Raw genomic sequence first — 21415 nt, 5'->3', positions numbered from 1 at the left:
CCTCAAACTTAACTGTGATAAATCTGAAATAATCATCATTGGCCCAAAAACGCTCACAAAATCCACCCATAACTTTGCCCTCAACATCGACGGTATCCCAGTATCCACCTCCCCTCTCATCCGGAATCTTGGCGTCATCTTTGACCAAACCCTCTCCTTCTACAAATACACCAAACAGATCACAAAGACAGCCTTCTTTCACCTGAAAAACATCGCCCGTCTCCGCTCATCCCTCTCCTCCACGGCTGCAGAAACCCTCATCCACGCCTTCGTCACCTCCCGTCTGGACGACTGCAATGGCCTCCTCTATGGTTCACCCTCAACAATCACCAATAAACTCCAATACATTCAGAACTCCGCTGCCCGTCTACTCACCCATTCCCGGATCCGTGACCACATCACCCCCGTCCTTTACAAGCTTCACTGGCTCCCCATCTCCCAGAGAATCCAGTACAAAATCCTCCTCTTGACCTACAAAGCCCTCCATAACCTGGCCCCATCCTACCTGGCTGACCTCCTCTCCAGACACACTCCCACCCGCAACCTCCGCTCTGCTGGTACCAACCTCCTGACCCCCCCCATCCGGATCAAATTCAGATCCTGGGGGGACAGGGCCTTCTCCATCGCTGCTCCCACCCTCTGGAACTCACTACCTCACACCATCAGAGACTCCTCCTCACTCACCACATTCAAAACATCACTCAAGACCCACCTGTTCAGCACTGCATTCAACATTCTACCCACAGCATTTAACCCCTGACGATCACTTCTCCTTCTCCCTTCTTTTGCTTTAAATATTTCCCTATTGATTCTTGTCTTTTTGCAATTGTTGTTTTCATGTTTTGTTATGCATTATGTTTTGCACTCTGTCAAAGCGCCTTTGGGCTTCATGAAAAGCGCTATACAAAATAAATGAATTATTATATATATAATTATATACATATATATACATATATATATACATATATATATACATATATATATATATATATATATATATATATATATATATATATATATACACATACATACACACACACACACACACACACACACACACACACACACACACACATACATACAGTCATGTGAAAAAGTAAGTACACCCCATGTAAAGTTTTGTCTTTTTCAACATATTTCAACATACAGCTATTTGATCTTCATTTCAACAATATTGATAGATAAAGGTGATATAATATAACAAATATCAGGAAACATTTACATTTTGTAGTCCATTGTATAATTTAAATAAACATAAATGCAAATTTCACATGTGGAAAAAGTAAGTACACCCCTACATTTATCACGACTTCAAATACCTAAAATTAGAATCAGGTGCACCAGCTCAGGTGCAAATGATTAGAACATCGTTAGAGAGGATCTTGGAGGAACCTGTCTTATTGATACCTCAGACATTTAGTTTGGTTTGCTCTGTGTTGTTGAAGTGTGCGGCGTCACCATGCCTAGATCAAAATAGCTCTCTGAGGCCTTCAGAAAGAAGGTTATAGATGCCTACAAGTCTGGGAAGGGATTCAAGAAGATCTCCAAACAATTTTAAATCAATCATTCGACTGTCCGGAAGATCATCTACAAGTGGAGAAGATTCCAAACAACTGCCAACTTGTTCAGGCCAGGCCGCCCCAGCAAGTTCAGCCCGAGAGCAGACAGCAAGATGCTGAAAGAAGTCTCTAAGAACACCAGAATGTCATCATGGGACCTACAGGTAGCTCTTGCCACTGTGGATGTCAAAGTGCACGAGTCTACCTTCAGAAAGAGGCTGCACAAATTTGATCTATATGGGAGATGTGCCAGGAGGAAACCTTTGCTGTCCATCAAGAACATCAGGGCAAGACTAAAGTTTGCCAATGAACACCGAGGCAAAGACCAGCACATCTGGAACAATGTGCTCTGGACAGATGAGTCAAAGGTAGAGCTATTTGGCCACAGTACCAGAAGACATGTTTGGCGAAAACCAAAGACAGCATTTGACCACAAGAACCTGATACCAACTATAAAGCATGGTGGTGCAAATATTATGGTTTGGGGCAGCTTTGCTGCATCAGGGCCTGGGCAGCTCACCATCATAGAATCCACTATGAATTCTTCATTGTTCCAGAGGGTGCTTGAGGATAATGTGAGGCCATCTGTCAGAAAGTTGAAGCGCAACTGAATGTGGACCATGCAACATGACAATGACCCTAAATATACCAGTGAATCCACCAAGGAATGGCTGAAAATAAAGAAATGGAGGGTTCTGGAATGGCCAAGTCAAAGCCCGGATCTAAATCCCATCGAGATGTGGGGGGATTTCAAAAAGCTGTGCATGCAAGAAACCCCTCAAACATCGCACAGCGGAATGAATTCTGCATGGAGGAGTGGGCAAAAATTTCTCCTAGTCGATGTCAGAGACTGGTAGACGTTAAAAGAAACGCCTACTTGAGGTTGTTTCTGCCAAAGGGGGATATAACAACTATAAGAGCCAAGGGTGTACTTACTTTTTCCCCATGCAAAATTTGCATTTATGTTTATTTAAATTATACAATGGACTTCAAAATGTAAATGTTTCATGATATTTGTTATATTATATCACCTTTATCTGTCAATATTGTTGAAATGAAGATCAAATAGCTGTATGTTGAAGTATGTTGAAAAAGTCAAAACTTTACATGGGGTGTACTTACTTTTTCACGTGACTGTATATATATATGTATATATATAGGTTCGCTTTTTGAGGCAATGTTTTTATGGCCGGATGCCCTTCCTGACGCCAACCCTCTTAGTCGCCTCCTACGACGCGCAGGGATACCGTGTACCTATCCTAAACCAGGGTACACACCGGGAAACGTTTAAAACATGGAAATTCTTGGGCGGGGGGGGGGGGGGGGGCAGCGTCAGCACCACAGCTGTGGAGGCCCGGTCAGCACCACACCACGTCGGCCCAGCGCGAAGTCCAAGGACATCAAAACGTCATCCGCAAACAGCTCCGGTTGGTGCGAACCACTCGGTCAATGGCGCGAACCAGGCCCTGATACGCCCTTGCTCACTCGACTCCGATTAAGGCCTCGCTGGGTGTTCTCCAAACAAGGGGAAAATCGCCCAAGCCGCGCTGGATTTCAGCGGCGGAAGCCTTGCTCGCTTGGCCCCGATGAAGGCCTCACAGGGTGTTCTCCAAACAAGGGCAAAATCGCCAAGCCGCGATGGATTTCGGTGGCGGAAGCAGCCACGAAGTGACGATATTCGGTCAGGCTGTACGATTTTGTACGATTCGCTGTACGCTGTACGATTCGGTGGGGCTTTTTCACGTTGTCCACGCTCTTCAATCTTCATCCGGATAGGCAAGCCTGGTCAGCACCACACCACATTGGCCCGGTCAGCACCACACCACGTCGACCCAGTCAGCACCACACCCTTGGAAAGGACTTCGATGGATTCAGTCAGGCCCTGTTCCCGCCAAGCAGGAGAAGTACATGGAGAAGAGGAAGAAGTTGTTTCTTGGGTTTGTTGATCTGGAGAAAGCATTCGACAGGGTTCGACGCGAAGTATTGACATGGGCATTGAGGAAGTTAGGAGTGGAGGAATGGTTGATCAGAGTAGTGATGGCAATGTACAAAAGAGCGCCCACAGCTGTAAGGACGAAGGACGGGAACAGTGGTGAGTTTGAGGTGAAGGCGGGAGTGCATCAGGGGTCGGTAATAAGTCCACGACTATTTGTAGCTGTGATGGAGGTGCTGGCTCAGAACGTAAAGGAGGGTTTACCGTGGGAGTTGTTGTATGCAGATGATCTGGTGTTGATTGCGGAAAGTATGAATGGACTGAAGGAAAAAATGAACAAGTGGAAGGAATGCATGGAGACAAAACGTCTGAAGGTGAATATCGGAAAGGCGAAGGTGATGGCAAGTGATAAATCATGTGATGAGGTGGAAAGAACAGGGAAGTGGCCATGTGCTGTGTGCAGGAACGGTGTCGGAGTGAACTCCATTCAATGTACATTGTGCGCTGAGTGGGTTCATCAAAAATGTAGTGGTCTGAGAGGGTCATTAACCAGTGTGGCAGCTACATTCAAATGCAAGGTGTGCACAGAGGGAGCTGCAGATGGAGGAAATGTTGAGTTGAATCTTGGAGACGGCGTGAAGCTGGAAGGTGTGAAAACATTTTGCTACCTCGGAGACATGCTGAATGGAGAAGGTCGATCAAACTCGGCAACGGTTGCTGGAGTGAGATGTGCATGGAAGAAGTTTCGGGAAATGAGTGGCGTGCTGATGAGGAGGGGAGTGTCGTTGAAGCTGACGGGAAAGGTGTATGCTGCGTGTGTGAGAAGTGTTCTGATTTCTGGGAGCGAGACATGGGTAATGAACGTAGAGCAGCAACGAAGGCTGGAAAGGGTGGAAATGCGAATGGTTCGATGGATGTGCGGAGTATCGTTGAGAGAGAGGAAGACAAATGATGAATTGCGAAAGATGATGGGAATAGAGCCTGTGATTGATGCTGTGAAGAGGAACAGGTTGAGATGGTTTGGTCATGTGTTGAGGAAGGATGAATGTGACTGGTTGAGAAGAGTGATGGAAATTAATGTAGAAGGAAGTAGAGGACGGGGAAGACCGAGAAAGACTTGGCTAAAGATGGTTGAAGAAGAAATGCTGGCAAGGGGGTTAACAAGGGGAGATGCAGAAAATTGGGCAAAATGGAGAAGATTGTCATGGGGACCACAACTAGCAGGGAAAATGGCCTTAAAATGCATGTTGTTGTTGTTGTATTTATATCTTGGTCATTATGGGCCCCTTCTGAATGGGGCCTGTCACAGAGGCATCATAGGAGCCATTGTAAACCTGGCCCTGGAGCTCTAAACGTTCCCCGATATGAAGAATGTAGATCTTCTGGCATATGTGTGACAATTGGAATAAAATGTAATTCAGCATTGATTGTTTTTGAGACTTTTATTTTTTCTATATCTGTGTATTAACTGCACTCCCCACTTTAAACTTTTTTTGCAGATAAATATACGCGATTAATACACTGGAAAATACCGTATTATGTGTCGATCAGTGACAAAAGAAATATCGTTGTCATCCGTTTTAAATTCAGCCTGTAACACAACAAGATATTAGAAAAAAGTCAAAGGGTGTGAACACTTTCTCAAGGCACTGTATCAGGAATAAGCAGCCTTCTCATCGCTTCGCTCGCCCGAGGTCGAATAAACCCACATATACTTTACTTAATATCCAATTATTGAGATGAGAGCGTTTCTTTTTCAGCTAAGAAAAAACTTTTGTGTTGTCCACCATAACTTATTTGATGAATGAAAATGTATTTTATTAGTTTTGAGTCAAACCTTGGTTATGGCATCAGTTAGTGCTTTTTTGGAATATGCTTTTTATGCAAATGTAAGGATTCGATTGCAACGATTGTTTCGGATTCGGTCACAAATGCATTTATTTTGCTTCTTTGCAGACGTCACATGACAAGACTGACTTCAATGTGGGAAACAGTCCACCAACCTTTGGAAGGGAAACATTGGTTTCGCTTCTGACTGCGATGCTTCGGAAGGATCCAATGGAGAGGCTCACTATGACGGTGAGGGATTGATACAGTTTTCAACTGCAGTATTTTATTTGCATGAACAAGAATGTTCACACATGCTGGGATTGCTGACCTCCTCTATTGTGGATCACAATGCAATTGCTCACCAGTGGAGGTGTTTCCTGATCGTGTTTATATTTGATTCCAACACATCCATTGTTTTGCAGGAGATTGGGAACCACACATGGTTCAAGGAAAATCATCCGGTGGAATTTTTAAGGTAACCGGCACTCCTTTTTTTCTTTTTTTACATCTTCCATTCTTATAGTTTCTCTGCAAAATGGAGTCTCATGGAAGAGCATGGGATAGAGTGTGTGAACATATTGTAGGACAGCAGGGCAAGTTTTGAACAAAATAAACATGAACTTCCGGTTCCAGGTCCGAGTGCGTTTGACTTGAATCGTGCCATATGTCTTTCCAGTTTGTCAAAGCTAAGGGTTCAGTTGAGATCCGCTCTGCCACCAACGCTGGGCATAGGTTATGTTGTTGTCACCCCTGTCTGTCCAACCCTGGTGTTGGGCTAGCGGCTAGGGTGCCGGCTTAGGATCCTACGATCCTGGGTTCGAATCCCGGTTGATCGCTGAATTAACGCCAGGGGGGTTGACTCAGCCTGTCATCCTTCCGGGGTCGGCAAATTGAGTACCAATTCACTGGTAATTCCCTGTTTGTCGTTAAAGGCGGCAAAAAGGGTTGGCGTCAGGAAGGGCATCCGGCCGTAAAACATTGCTTCAAAAGGGGGACCGAAAAACAACAACAACCACGGTTCCCAAAAAAGGCCAACCCCCGCTTTGCGGGGAAAAATGGCCTCTAAAGGTGTTTATATATCTATATTTTTTTTACCCCTGTCTGTCTATTTGTTTGTTTGTCTGTGAACAGGATATCTCAATAATTTGTGGTCGGAATCGGAAAATTTGATGGAGAGGTCGGGTGTGTGACAAGGATGAAATGATGAGATTTTGGTGAAGATTCGGATCTGAGATTTAAAAAAGTAATTCTAAAGGTTTCTAAAGTGTAATTATAAAGAGTTCTAAAGTGTAATTCGAAAGAGTTCTTGAGGGTAATTCAAGAGGGTTTCAAAGGTTAAGTCTGAAGGTTTCTAAAGCATAAATTTGATTACAACGGCTACACCCCTGGTAGACTGTCAGTCTTGTTTTCTTTTTCTCAGGAAACACTCGCATCTCCAAATATGCACACGTACACCCACTCACGTAACCACAGCACCAACGCTGGTAACTTGCAGTGGTTCATGTACACCGGAGGCCTATGAGGCCTCAGAAACAACACGGAGAGAAATAAACCCGTAAGAATTACCCTTTATAACCCTGTATAATTATCCTTTGGAACTCTCTGGGATTCAAACCCAGGCTCGACAGCTCAGATGTGAGTGTAGGTGCTTGCAACATGAAGGGGAAAGAAAAAGTGTGGTTTAAAAAAATACTCTTTGGTGATCTTCACATCGTCTTTCCCACTTGACACTTCTTGGCATCATTGTCAACTGTGACCCTTGGTAGGGTAGCACAGTGTCGTGGTGTTGTTTGCTGTCTAAATTTAGAATACAGAAATACCTGATGCAGGCAGATTTTCACCTGCCTGACTGCATTTTTATTCTCACATTGTTTCTTATTTGTGACATTTATTTAATGACAGCTTTACAAAATCTTTATTTTCTGCAGGAATGCTGAGCCTAAAGTGATAAATGAATCTGTTGAGGAAGAGCCGCTAACTGGTGAGTTTTGAGAATTAATCTTTTTACCAAATAAATTTAGTGAAATACAACTAGAACACAAAATACAACTAGAAAGAGCAATCAGAGATTGCAGATCCTCGCCCGGATGTGTTTTCAGTGGTTTTTGAGGCTTTTGTGGTAAAAGAAATATGGCGGCCGAACCACGTGACGATGACGTCATCTTTTTTATTTTTCTCCACCAATTTATCTCCAGATGATGCTCAAGAAATTTCATCTTGATTGGATAAAGTTTTGGACTTGTCGACGATGTCATGATGGAGGCACCTATGACATCATCTTTAACAAATTTTATTTCACATGGAGAGTTCTTTACAATGAGCCATGTCTCAATTTTTTCAATGCAGCGCTTTCGGAGATGGAGGTGCAATTTTTTTCGATTTTTCAAGATGGCGCCCGTATCAAGTGACCTATGACATCATACTACAAAATTCTGCAGGTGGAGTTGCGTTGCACCTATGGTGAAAATTTCCCGTCAATCAGACCAAAAGTTGCAGAGTACATCATATTTATTCTGTGTGGACAAACAAACAAACAGACAGACAGACAGACAAATGAAAAATCGGTCAGAGACCGAGGACTCACCGGAATATACTTTTTTTTTATCGGCTATTTTGAACAAATATGTCGGCCGAACCACGTGACCAATGACGTCATCTTTGTTTTCTAAACTAATTTATTCCAAGATTATGCTCAAGAAATTTCATCTTGATCAGATGAAGTTTTGTACTTGTCGAATTATGACGTCACAATGGAGGCACCTATGACATCATCATTGACATATTTTATTCCACATTTACAAGATGATGGAATAGATGAGGAAGTTAAAGATACAGCTGCTGGATAAACATTTGAATGGCGTTCCGTAAGAGGCAACCTCTGGATTGTAGACGGTACCAGATGATGGTGAGAGAGCAAATCGATTTCAATGAAAATATAAAACGACATGATCAGTGAGGTGGAGGAAACGCTGAAAGGAAGCAAGTAATAGGTTTGGGTTGGGAAGGGTTAATGCGGTTCATAAAGATCATGGTCAGGAGGATGGATGACGTGAGATGGTGGTTAAACGGGGTGTCTCATCTGTCGGCATGAGGTGGTGAATGTTAAAGATCACATGGTGTCCTTCGCAAAGAGTAGGGGAGCTGTCACTGGCACCCTGGGCAAATTCCAAATTCCTCCCCGAACCAGCAGAGATCACTGCATCAGTACATCTGCCTTCTCAGCCATTGATGCTTGGTGCTCCACAGTCTTATTTGTGCTAAATATGAACATGGAAGAAGACTGCTTTGTCTAATTCTAAAATATACATCCCATTAATATCCATCCTCAAACGTAAATTTGCCTTCTTTGTTGTTGTCCAACACTGATTCACATGCATTTGTGTGTGTTTTTTCCACCATTATTCCTTTATCCTTTTCCTGGAGAGAATCACCCATTTATGAATTGTACTGTGTCCAACAGGGCTGTACAGACGTGCTGAATTTACCTCCGAAATGTGCGGTCTGCTTTGCTTCTCATACTGACCGTGCACTGTCCAATAAAGAGCTAGTCTTGCTCGTGAGGCCCTGTGTCGGACTGTTTTTGGCTTTTTTGGTCCGACGAAGGGTTGATGCAAGAAATGTCAGCTTCCCCTCACTTCCAACTGTGGAAAGCAGTTGGGATTGAAGACGATCAATGTCCTTCCTGGCGATTCCATCTGTTCCATAAAATCAAATGGTGCTTCACAGTCCCTCTGATGGAACTTGTGCTGGGTATTCTGTCTGGTAGCATTAGTTTGGAGACATTAAATATCTCCACTACAATCATGTATCCTTTACCCACTACAATCATGACAAGCGTCGCCAACCAGTTCCTGAAAAACTTGGGTCAATTCTGCATGACCTGAGCCCTTGACCTCTTACAAAGAGATATGGAATGTGAACATCTGGCTGGCAAAGAAGAAGACAAAGACTAATTGATGAAATTGATCTCATTTCCATATTGCACACACATCTGAACACTGTGATATTCTGTCCATTGTTCTTTTTCTGTCACAATATCTGTTTTATATTTTGCCTCTTCTTTCCAGGATCTTCTCTCCGTCATGGTGAAGATGATAAGGTTGCTGTCAGCCCCAGCTTTCAGGGATCTTCTCTCTGTCATGCTGAAGATGACGAGAGTACTTCCAGTGATGATAATAAAGAGTACGATGTGGGGCGGGTCGTGGTAAGCAAGACATTTCAATTACCTTTTTGCAGTAATTGCTCGGTTTGCATCGGTGATGCGTTCCTGAAAAGTGCGACGATTATCAAAAGTACGAAAATCAATACAATTTTTATGGCTCCGCCGACAAAGGCATTATGTTTTCAGGTTGTCCGTCCGTATGTCCTTCTGTCCGTATGACCATCCGTATGTCCGTGCATCTGTTCGTGATAGGATTTCATTGCCACGTTAACTTGATTAGGGCTGAAGAGATCTTAGTCAAACTTGGTGCAGGTATATATAATGAGTTAAAGATGAACTGATTCGATTTTGGGGTCACGAGGTCAAAGGTCAGAGGTCCCGTTAAGTAAAAAAATCTGTCACTGTTCAAACTTGTGAATCGGTGATGGGATTTTGCCCAAATTTGGTATACGTATACATAATGATGCAAAGATGAACTGATTATATTTTGGTATCAAATGTGAGAAATTTGGTGATTTTGTGAATTTTGGTGAGCTCATCCGTCATGTCAGATATGAATGTAATATTTGAGAACAGCTAAATGGATTTATATCAAACATGGCACAAGTGCTGTATGTGTAATGATGTAATAATGTGGGCATATTGGTCGATGTCAAGACGTTGTCTGGGAGGGGGGGGGGGGGGGGAGGAATGCGAGGTGCGCTTACGTGCACGAGTCCACCCGATGTCCTCGACCCTGCATGAAATCAACTCAAATGACACAGGATGTAAAATGTATAAATAAACATGTCAAATGAAGGAAATGCCAGTAACAAAGAAAATACACGATAAATGAAGTTCCTAAATTGGAGCGCCCCCACACACACACTCGAATACAGACGAGGGATAAAATAACTGAAAATATATATGTCTGTGTGCACTTAACTCTGAGCGTCTCCGAAATCTCGGCAGAAATCGTCCGATGCTTTGGCGGGAAAACGCACGTTCGTTGGCGCGCAGCGCATGGTCGGGTAACCAGGCCTCGCTGCCCGATCCGTTCACTCCTGGCCTCGTCGAGCTGCAGCGAGCAGGCAGCGCCTGTCCACTGTCATTCCTGCTTGGGAAAACCGCAGCTCTTCCTTCTCACGACCATGAGCAAGATGTCCTAACACGACCGTTCACGATGAGATCCACAACAAAGAGAAGAACCAGAAGGATGTCGATGTGGCGAGAGATAAAAGTGTGATGCTGAGAGAGACCAAAATGCGACTGTTCACCAACAAACTCTAAAAGGAGAAGGCGCAAGAGGAGACGTCGGCACACTTTTGTTCACCACCAGACCCAAACCGAGAAGGAAGAATGTCCACCGTTCCACCTACTTTGTACGCGTGGCTCTGACGTCATCCGTGCCTGCTTTTCCAATCAGCGAGTCCCTTCTTACCAGTCCTTGTGCCAATCAAATCCTGGACCAATCACTGACCTTCGGGGCTTGGCTCATGGCCCTGCCTGTCCTGTGTGCTCATTAAGTCGGGGTAATCTGCGGTAGTGCTTCATGCCTGGCTTCCGGTTAGTTTTTATTTAGCGTTATTAATTAGGGTGTCAATTGCGTGGCTTGACCATAGTTTGTAGTGCTGTGTCAAAAGGAATAGAGGAGTAAATTACAGAGGCCATTACTTACAGGGAATTAATTTACCCATAATCCCTCACTAATGAACAAGCCCCACCCCTGTAATGGGGACGAAGATACAAGCTCATACGGCAGTCCAGTCCACACAATTTTCCTACTTATTACATTGGGTTTCTTCTTCTTCACGACAGTTGGAGCATATTACCTACACATTCTACCTGTATGAAACTAATCACTGCCTACCCTCTGCAAACGTAACAGTACTTTGCGATGTAGTATGGCATTTGTATCAGTCTTGTAAGTTCTAAAAACGTTCGAGAATAAAAGGTTTGGCTTATAAAGCAACGTAAGTGTGAGTTGAGGCGACGCAAGTCGGGTATTGCTATAATTGCGTGACGACATTATGGGTGGTGTTGCTCTATTTATTTATTATCCCAATTATTTCCTCCTTTTTAGTTACCATGAGATATCTTACAGTCGTTGATGTGAGCTGCCTCGCCTGGGTTTGAATATCAGCCCAGCTATAAACTGTCATTCTTGTGTTTCATAGGCATGCATATGCATCTGCATGCCATATATTTCATAGGCATGTGTTTCATAGCAGGGTGATTCATCAATGTGTGGGCCGTCCCTCGGATCGATGTTAAACTGGTCATCCGTTTGTCGGAATTAGTTGTAGCACATTAAAGATCCCACGGTGTTCTTCACAAAGAGGAGGCAAGCTATCACTGGCACCCTGCACACATTGTGGAACAACATTGTTGCCAAATATTTCCTCTGCCACGAGTATGGGACATGAATATGAATATGATGCTGTTTTTGAGACCCGACCATAGATCGATAGTCTGTTATCTTTATACCCAAAAGAGGAATGACCCTTCTTTGCCACTCCCATAGTGAGCGGGTGTACTCGTCATTTAAACATGGCTTTATTATTACTCTTGCCAGAGTGGAGGGTATTGCATTTGAGTACGTTTGTTACGAGGCAAAAAGTTTTTTTAAACAAGTATGTTAATCACTCCCCAGTTTGTGTGTGTTTGTCTTTCCGCTCACTTATACTTGCCTACAGGTCACAATTTCAAACGGATCTTCACGAAACTTCACCAAATGGTAGAGTCCGTGGTTCGACAAAATCGTAAATGTTTTTGAGGTCAAACGGTCAACATAGGCCAAAGGTCAACCACTTTTTTCAAATTCTTTAAATCCTCAATTTTATTTGATTGACTTGAAATTTGAATATGATTTTCATATCAGTGACTGAATTCAACCATCAACTATTTCTGAGATCAACATAAGCCAAAAGGTCAACATTGGCCTAAGGTCAACCACTTTGTTTCAAATTTCTATAATCCTCAATTTTCATCCGATTCACTTGAAATTTGAATGGGATTTACATATCAGCTAACTGAATTCAACCACCAACTATTTTTGAGATCAGCTTAGGCCAAAAGGTCAACCACTTTTTATCAAGTTTCTAAAATCCTCAATTTTCATCAGATTGACTTGAAATCTGAATAGGATTTGCATATCAGCTTACTGAATTCAACCACCAACTATTTTTGATAGGCCAACAGGTCAGCAAAGGCCAAAGGTCAACCACTTGTTTTTCGAATTTCGAAAATCCTCAATTTTCACCCGTTTGACTTGAAATTTGAATAGGATATTCATATCAGCGAACTGAATTCAACCACCAACTATTTTTGAGATCAGCATAGGTCATAAGGTCAACATAGTCCAAAGGTCGACCACTTTTTTGAAATCCCTAAAATCCTCAATTTTCATCTGAATGACTTGAAATTTGAAAAGGATTGTCATATCAGCTAACTGAATTCAAGCACCAACTATTTTTGAGATCCTCATTGGTCATAACATCAACACAGGCCAAAGGTTAACCACTTTTTTTTCAAATTTCCAAAATCCAAATTTTTCGTCCAATTGACTTGAAAGTTGAATAGGATTTTCATATTAGCGAACTGAATTCAGCCACCAACTATTATTGAGGTCAACATCGGCCAAGAGGTCAACATAGGCCAAATTTCTAGAATTGTCAATTTTCATTTGATTAACTTAAAATTTGAAGACGATTTGCATATCAGGTCGCTGAAATCAACCACCAATTATTTTTGAGATCAAAAGGATGCTCTGCGGATTGCCATTCTACTTTGTTTTGTTTTGCCAAGTGCCGCTCTGTGAGTGATTTTTCATTTGTGTGTTTGTTACTTGGCAAAAAAAAAAATTTTTTTGCAAGTATGTTGATCACTCTGGTGTGTGTGTGTCTATCTGTCTGTCTTTGCGCTCATTTATACTTGCCTCCAGGTCACAATTTTAAACTGATCTTCATGAAACTTTGCCAAATGGTAGAGATCATGGTCCGACAAAATCCTACATATTTTGAGGTCAAAAAATCAAAAGGTCAACATAGTGCCAAGGTCAACCACTTTTTTTTGAAATTTCTAAAATCCTCAATTTTCATCCGATTGACTTGAAATTTGAATAGGATTTATGTATTGGCTAACTGAATTCAACCACCAACTATTTTTGAGATCAACGTAGGCCAAAAGGTCAACATAGGCCAAAGGTCAACCACTTTTTTTCAAATTTCTAAAATCCTCTATTTTCATCCGATTCACTTGAAATTTGAATGGGATTTACATATCAGCTAACTGAAGTCAACCACCAACTATTTTTGAGATCACCATGGGCCAAATGGTCAACATAGTCCAAAGGTCAACAACAATTTCAAGTTTCTAAAATTCTCAATTTTCATCTGATTGACATGAAATTTGAATTGGATTTTTATGTCAGCGAAATGAATTCAACCACCAACTCTTTTTGAGATCAGCATCGGCCAAAAGGTCAACATTGGCCAAAGGTCATCATTCATTTCAAATTGTGAAAATCCTAAATTTTCATGCAATTTACTTTAAATTTGAATATGATTTGCATATCACCTTACTGAAACCAACCACCAACTATTCTTGAGGTCAACATAGGCAAAAGATAGGTCAAATTTAGAATTACGCCAACATAGACATTGGCCAAATTTCTAAAATTGTCAATTTTCATCCAATTCACATAAAATTTGAAGACGATTTGCACATCAGGTCACATAATTCAACCACCAATTATTTATGAAGTAAAAGGATGCTCTCCTGAGCGCCATTCTACTTTGTTGTATTTTGCCAAGTGTCGCTCTCCGAGTGATATTTCATTTGTGTGTTTGTTTGTCTGTCTGTTTGTCTGCACAGAATAAATATGATTCTCTCTGCAACTGTTGGTCCAATTGACAGGAAAGTTTCACCATACGTGCACCTGCTCCTGTAGATTTTTTTAAAATTGTAATTGTGACGTCATATGTCTTGTGGTACTGGCGCCATCTTGGAAAAATTGAAAAACGCTCCATATCTCCGAAAGCGCTGCACAGAAAAAATTGAGACATGGCTCGTAGTAAAGAACTCTCCATGCAGAATACCAGATTTTCACGTCTCAGGCGATTAATATCAGCGGAGACGGATGGTCGAACCAGCTTTAACTGTTAGGTGACCTCCCGATGATGACGGTTATTTTTGGCACGCACAGGAATGAAGAGATGCGAGATGTTTACCTGAACGGAACACACGGGTTTATTCCGAAACCACAACAAATAAACGTGACAGTAAAATGCAACACAATGGTTTAATGAAAATAAAACGCGGATGAAATAAATGTTTTGGTAAAACTAATACCTGACTGTGTGACGCCTCCACACACTGATTCGCATAACACACACAGGCGAAAATAAAACGAAAATAAAATCTTTGTGTGCCGGCACTTATCTGTGTCCCAAATGGCCCTTTTGAGATTGGTGGCGGTGACGATGTTCAAAGCCTCCCTCGCGGGAAGCTCAAAATGGCGGCAGCACCACTCGTCAAAGGCACTTGCTTTCGAGCCTGTGGCAAGCTCATTAGGATTGCCTCCTTTCTCCTCCACTGCCTCGCTCGTGGCCCACTCTGCCTCCGAAGAGCACCACAGCCACCAAAACCTCCCTCACGTCGGTCCAGAAAAACCACTCTCCCTCACAGGAATACAAAGATAATCAGCACACCGCTCTCTTTCAGCACAGTGACCAAAGATGGCAAAGCCTTCTTCTCCGATCCCGAGCAGCAGACGCGCACTCTTCTTCCTCACTCCTGAGAGCCAATCATCGAACGTCCCTCAGTTCGCCCCACCCACATCCTACAGGCCAATCGCGTACCTCGGGGCGTGGCCTGCCGGCCTTCTTCTCCGCCCATTGATTCTCCACCTCTACTGGCCGGGTCTTTTGCCTTATTAGCTCCATGAGGGCAGGCCCAGTTCGGCCGGGATCACATCGCCGGCCCTGCTTGGCTTTTGCCAGGGTTGTTGCAATTTAAGGGTTGATTTACATGGCCAGCCATGTCAGCAAAAAGGTTGGGGAAAATTTGCAGAGGATGTGACGCACAGTGGAAAGCTAACCTTAAACCCGAGAGATGATTAGCACGTCACCACCCCTCGTGTGATGAACATTTAAACAACCTTCAGCGACGTTTTCTCTACTTATTGCATCGAATATATCCTGCTCGTCACACGGTCCATGCTACTTCCTGCACAATTTTAACTCTCCTATGGTATTCTTTCACCTACCCCCCCATAAACATAACAATATGTTAATGATGATGTCATCGGTGCCTCCATTAGGATGTCATAATTTGACAAGTACAAAACTTCATCCGATGAAGATGGAATTTTTTGAGCGTCATCGGGATAAATTGGTGTAAAAAATAAAATAAAAAGATGACGTCATAGGTCATGTGGTTCGGCCGCCATATTTGTTTGACCACATTAACCTTAAAAACCAAGAAAAACATGTCCTGGCAAGGGTCTGCAATATCTGATTACTCTTTCTTGTTTCTATTTCATTTCAGAAGCACTGTTGTGAAGCTCTGTTTGTGCCTTTGTTTTCAGGTCGGGATGTGGGAGGTTATCTCCAAAATTGGAGAAGGAGGTTTTGGAATCGTTTACAAAGCAAAGAATGTCATCTGCACAAATGAGGTACAAGCTTGTGATATACTTCCTGTGTCTTCATTTCACTTTCTGGGAGATAGAACAGCTCACGGGAGAGCGAGATAGAACACAGAACTGAACACGGTGGAAAATACAGATAGCAAGCAGTGTAGAGGGAAACAACGGAGAGACACATGGAAGAAGGATGAGAGCAAAGGGATCGGGAAATTCTCCTGCATCTGAATTTATCTTCTCTATTTCTGATGAGATGAACGATGCTTTTTCTTTTGACTTGCAGGGCCCACATCATGTGGAGAAGATTACATCATAGATGTGATTTCAATGAACAAATAATGTGTAATCTGTGACAGATGATGGTTGTGTGTCAGAAATCTCACCAAAAATAATGGGGGAAACCCCTTGATGCAAAATTGAGGGGGCTTCTTCATTCCTACCATTGATTTTCATTTTATTTTTTTCCCCAATTTGCAGTTTGATGCCCATCACTGCCCCCCCCCCCCCCCCCACCCCCTTCTACTCCCTTATCCCTTGAACCTCAATGTTTGTCCTACTTCCAATTCTTAACACTCGAATAGATTCACTTGTGGTGTGCTGATGTAATCGTTTACCTAGTCCCCTTTTTATCGTCCGTATGTGTGAAGTTGTTTCTTTCTACAATTTATCTCCGACGTTGGCTTCAGTATAAACAGGTATAATAATTGTACATCACGACAAACCAATGTCATATACAGACGTGGCATATAATATGGAATTTTTTTTTTTCTTGACTTGGGTTTACTTTCTGAACTCAGTATATCAATCTGGTGACTTTCTTTTACCCTTCCGTGATGTCTTTGTTGAAAGAACCATGTCACTGATTGTCTTTCGCAGCAAGAAGTCAATAACAGGATTATATCACAGGTGGCGTGACAAAATGTAAGGACAGGTACATTTGACGATTGGCTTCACAATCGGGTATATAAGGGTTGTTGCGTTCTGTATTAGTGGAAAACAACTGCTGCACGTCTACAAAAGTTATTGCCGCTTCCTCTGGAGATGGTCCGTCAACTTGACAATGCTGTTTGTCATGGAGTGGTGGCTTTACGAAATTCTGGCATGAAACAGCGTACTATTGCTCGGCAGTATGGCATCACTCAAGGTCAGGTGTCAAAGATCCTGAAACGAAATGCTCAGAGGGGTGTCCCTACTCCAATACCGAGGCCAGGACGTCCACGCAGAACCACAAGGAGAGATGACCGCCAGCTGCACCGGTTAGTCCGCAATGGCCGTACCAAGTCAGCAAACCCGCTTAGGGCTGAGTGGCAGCAACTGACAAATGTGCCTGTATCCAGAAGGCTAGTCAACCAACGACTGGATCAAGCAGGCTATCGTGCCAGGCGTCCCCTGAGAAAGCCACGCCTGACCAGACAACACAGCCAGCGCCAATTGCAGTAGGCCAGGGAGCACCGTCAATGGCAGCCAGGACACTGGAATCATGTGACCTTCAGTGACGAGTCTAGATTTCTGGTCTATCGTCAAGATGGCCGCGTCCGAGTGCGCAGACAAGTGCATGAAGCCCACAACGAAGATTGTATAGTGCCAAGAGTCCAAGCTGGAGGTGCTGGGGTGACCGTTTGGGCTGCTTTTCATGCAGGGGGCAAAACTGACCTGGTTGTTCTGAATGGAAACCTGAACCAGTTCAAGTACAGGGTCATTCTTTAAGAAACATTGCTTCCATTTGCTCGTGCAGCCTTTCGAGGAAACTTTGTCTTCCAAGATGACAATGCACGGCCTCATCGTGCTCGCATGATCCAACACTTTCTTGCTGACCGTGGTGTAGAGCATATGGAGTGGCCTGCCATGTCCCCGGATATGAATCCAATAGAGAACTTGTGGGCAGAATTAACGCGTCAAATCGACAACTTGGACCAGCAGCCTACCACTGTGCGTGAATTGCAGCAGACTATTGTCACTGCATGGCAAGCAATTCCTGTCCAAACCTTGGCAAATCTCGTGAACAGCATGCCTCGACGTGTACGTGCTCTCCTGAATGCTCGTGGGGGTTACATGAAGAACTGAACTGTAATTTTACTGTCCGTAATCCCAGTCATAATTTAGCTTTTGTTTTTGTTGAAAATATTTTTGGCTAATGTGCAAAATACAGAGATACTTCTGGAAAACGTACAGAAGTTTAACACAGTACTGTCCGTGAATTGAGTTCGATATCAGTTTACATCACTTTCAAGGATCAATTTATTTGCTTTGAAATGTCAAATGTGGTTTTTGTTTCTTTTAAAGGTCACATTAACAAAATCTCGAATAATTTCAACATAATTCCAATTAACTTTTGGTTCTAAGACATCTTGAAAAGTAAGTTCTCCCCCACAAAAAAAATATGCCATATTAAATGCCAAGTCTGTATTTTACTCATTTTCCCACAATGTATCAGATGTTATAATATGATATATTGTCGCCTCTTTCAGGTTGCTTTGAAGTTGGCAAAATCTTTTCGAGATGGAGAAATGGTAAGTTTGTGTTGAGATTGGGATAGTGGTATTTTTAACTGTTGAACTAACAACACAGTTTAACTTACCTCTGAACTGTCCTGGTAGAATCTTTGTCTGTGATACATCTTTGTCTCTTGGCTCCTGAGGCCATGCGTCTCTGTGTGAGAGTTACAATCTTGTGGTTATTGTGATGGGGTGACTTAACCTGAATCCAGCTTATTGAAAGAATTTGTATAATTTTATCTTTCTCTTTTTTCCTTCATTGTTTTTTTTTGTTGTTTTTTTTCCCAGATGTTGCATGAAGCTTCGATAATGAAGTCACTAAATCACCCAAACATTAGTAAGTATGGATTTCACTCAAACTTATTGAAGTTTGATTGCAATAGAATATATTAATATAATAATAATAAGAATGATTAGAATGAAATGCACCTCTTAATATCAATTTCATTGAAATCGAGAAGGAATTTGATCATGTTCATAGAGCAAGCTTGTGGAAAATACTGAGATCTTATGGAATTACACAGAAGATGATCACTCTCATAAGCAAATTCTTTTACCACTTTGAATGCAGTGTCATCCTGAACACCTCCTTATCACAGTGGTTCCTGGAAGAGCCTGGGGTTTGCCATGGTTGTATTATATCACCTATCCACTTTCTGATTACGATCGACTGGATCATAAGGAACACCACATCAGATAGACCTCGAGGCATCCAGTGGACCCTTTCCACCCAACTTGTAAATCTGGAGTTTGCTGATGATTTGGCTGTTTTGTCATCAAGGTACACATATTTGCATGGACAAACTGACAGGCTAGCTATCCAGAAGAAGGACAGATTTAATATCAATACCACCAAGACCAAGGTGATGAACATCAACACCGTAACTCCTGCATCCATTACTGTAAATGGAGAAGCCCGGGAGACTGCAGATGAGTTTACATGCCTTGGCAGTCTAATCAGCAAAGACAATGGAGCTAAGACAAGTAAGAATCCACAAAGCTTGCAATGCAATCGCTCAAATCCATTGTATCTGGAAGTCGAAGCAGTTCAGCCTGAAGACAAAGATAAGATGTTATAACAGCAATGTCAAGTCTGTTCTTCTGTATAGCTCTGAGTGCTGGCGGTTAATTAAGTCAGATATGTGCATGGTGGAATCTTTCCACAATGGATGTCTATCGAAAATTTGCTGCAGCTTCTGGCTAAATACGATATCCAACAAAGACTGACATGAAAGAACCGGTTGCCACAGAATTGCCCTTGAAATTCAGCGTCGCCGCCTCCAATGGCTTGGCTACGTGCTTAGAATGTCCCCTGACCGAATCCCCAATGTTGCATTCGGATGAACTCTGCCAGGAAGGAGGGAACCAGGCAGGCCAAAAACAACTTGGCGAAGGACTATGGTGCCCGTGTGTACCCCGGTTTCGAATAGGTACACCGTATCCCTGCGTGTCGTAAGAGGCGACTAAAAGGGTTGGCGTCAGGAAGGGCATCCGGCCATAAAAACATTGCCTCAAAAAGAGAACCATGACAATTACAACTACACATGGGCAGGGTACAGCCCGAAGTACCCATTACCTGCAGCTGCTGACCGGTTTTCGGCATTTGCGGCCATTACGATGGGGACCCCACTCCCTCTTGTCAAAACTCAAGGTGGGGAACCCGATCAAAGCAAGGGTGGAAATCACTCCATTTATGACGACGAAACGTCTGATGTGGAGATCGGTTTCTGAGGTTTGGGACATTGAATGTAGGGACAATGACAGGGAGATCAGGAGAAGTGGTGGAAGTATTGGTCAGAAGAAGAGTGGACATATGTTGTGTACAGGAGACGAGATGGAAGGGAAGTGGTGTGAGAATGGTGAAGGGTAGGCAGGGACAGAAATACAAGTTTGTGTGGCAAGGGTGCCCAGAATACGTGAATGGTGTTGGTGTCCTGTTTTCTGAGGAGTTTGTAGACAGTGTAGTGAGTGTGACTGGAGTGAGTGAAAGGTTGATGATGGTGAAAATGATGATTGGAAAGCTCTTGGTGAACGTCATCTCGGGATATGCTCCGCAGGTTGGTCGGAGCGATGAAGAGAAGGACAAGTTCTGGTGTGCGATAGAGAAGCTGATGTAAAACGTGAAAGATGAGGAAGTTGTTGTGGAAGGAGGAGACCTAAATGGACATGTGGGAAGGAGTATGGACGGTTTTGAGGAAGTTCATGGGGGTTATGGATATGGTGTGATAAATGGAGAAGGGGAAAGGATTTTGGAGTTTGCTCATGGAGCTGATTTGTTGATTTGTAATACTCCGTTCCAGAAAGAGGATAATAAGCTTGTTGCATACACGTCAGGTGGGTCGACGACAACTGTTGACTACCTGCTGGTGCATAGGCGAGATAGGGGGCACCTCGGGGACACAAAGGTGATCCCGGGGGAAGAGTCTGTTTCACAACACAACTTGGTTGTCTGCGACATAAGGGTGAAAGTTGCGAGGAGAGCTCGGTGGGTGAAGTACCAACCTAGCATGAAGGTGTGGAGGTTGAAAGAGGTGACACTGAGGGAGACATTAAAAGCGAGGCTGAGTATGGGAGAGGATGATGTGGTTGAGCTTGAAAGTGGTTGGATGTCAATGAAAGATAGTCTGTTGGGAGCCGTTGGTGAGGTATGTGGATGGACAAAAGGACCACCGAGGCACTCGGAAACATGGTGGTGGGATGATGAAGTTGGAAAGAAGATTGACGAGAAGAGGAAGAATTTCAAGGAGTGGCAGAAGGCGAAGGGTATGGGGACAGAAAAGGCAGAGCATGAAAGTTATAAGACAGCCAAGAAGG

At 43.1% G+C, this 21415-nt stretch overlaps 1 protein-coding gene across 1 annotated transcript in view; it reads left to right on the top strand.

The window, feature by feature from the left end:
- Positions 1-21415, top strand: part of LOC137418386 (putative serine/threonine-protein kinase MARK-C) — a 98268-nt gene that overhangs the window by 7428 nt on the left and 69425 nt on the right. Inside the window, exons 5-11 of the mRNA XM_078769012.1 lie at positions 5449-5571; positions 5745-5797; positions 7251-7303; positions 9390-9526; positions 16053-16139; positions 18575-18616; positions 18890-18938. Of these exons, the coding sequence (XP_078625138.1) occupies positions 5449-5571; positions 5745-5797; positions 7251-7303; positions 9390-9526; positions 16053-16139; positions 18575-18616; positions 18890-18938 (544 nt within the window). The remainder of the gene's footprint in view (positions 1-5448; positions 5572-5744; positions 5798-7250; positions 7304-9389; positions 9527-16052; positions 16140-18574; positions 18617-18889; positions 18939-21415) is intronic.

The sequence above is a fragment of the Myxine glutinosa genome, unplaced genomic scaffold (assembly GCF_964187855.1).
Source record: "Myxine glutinosa unplaced genomic scaffold, kmMyxGlut1.1 SCAFFOLD_893, whole genome shotgun sequence".
NCBI classification, from domain to species: Eukaryota; Metazoa; Chordata; class Myxini; order Myxiniformes; family Myxinidae; genus Myxine; species Myxine glutinosa.
This window is presented reverse-complemented; position numbering and strand designations above follow the sequence as displayed.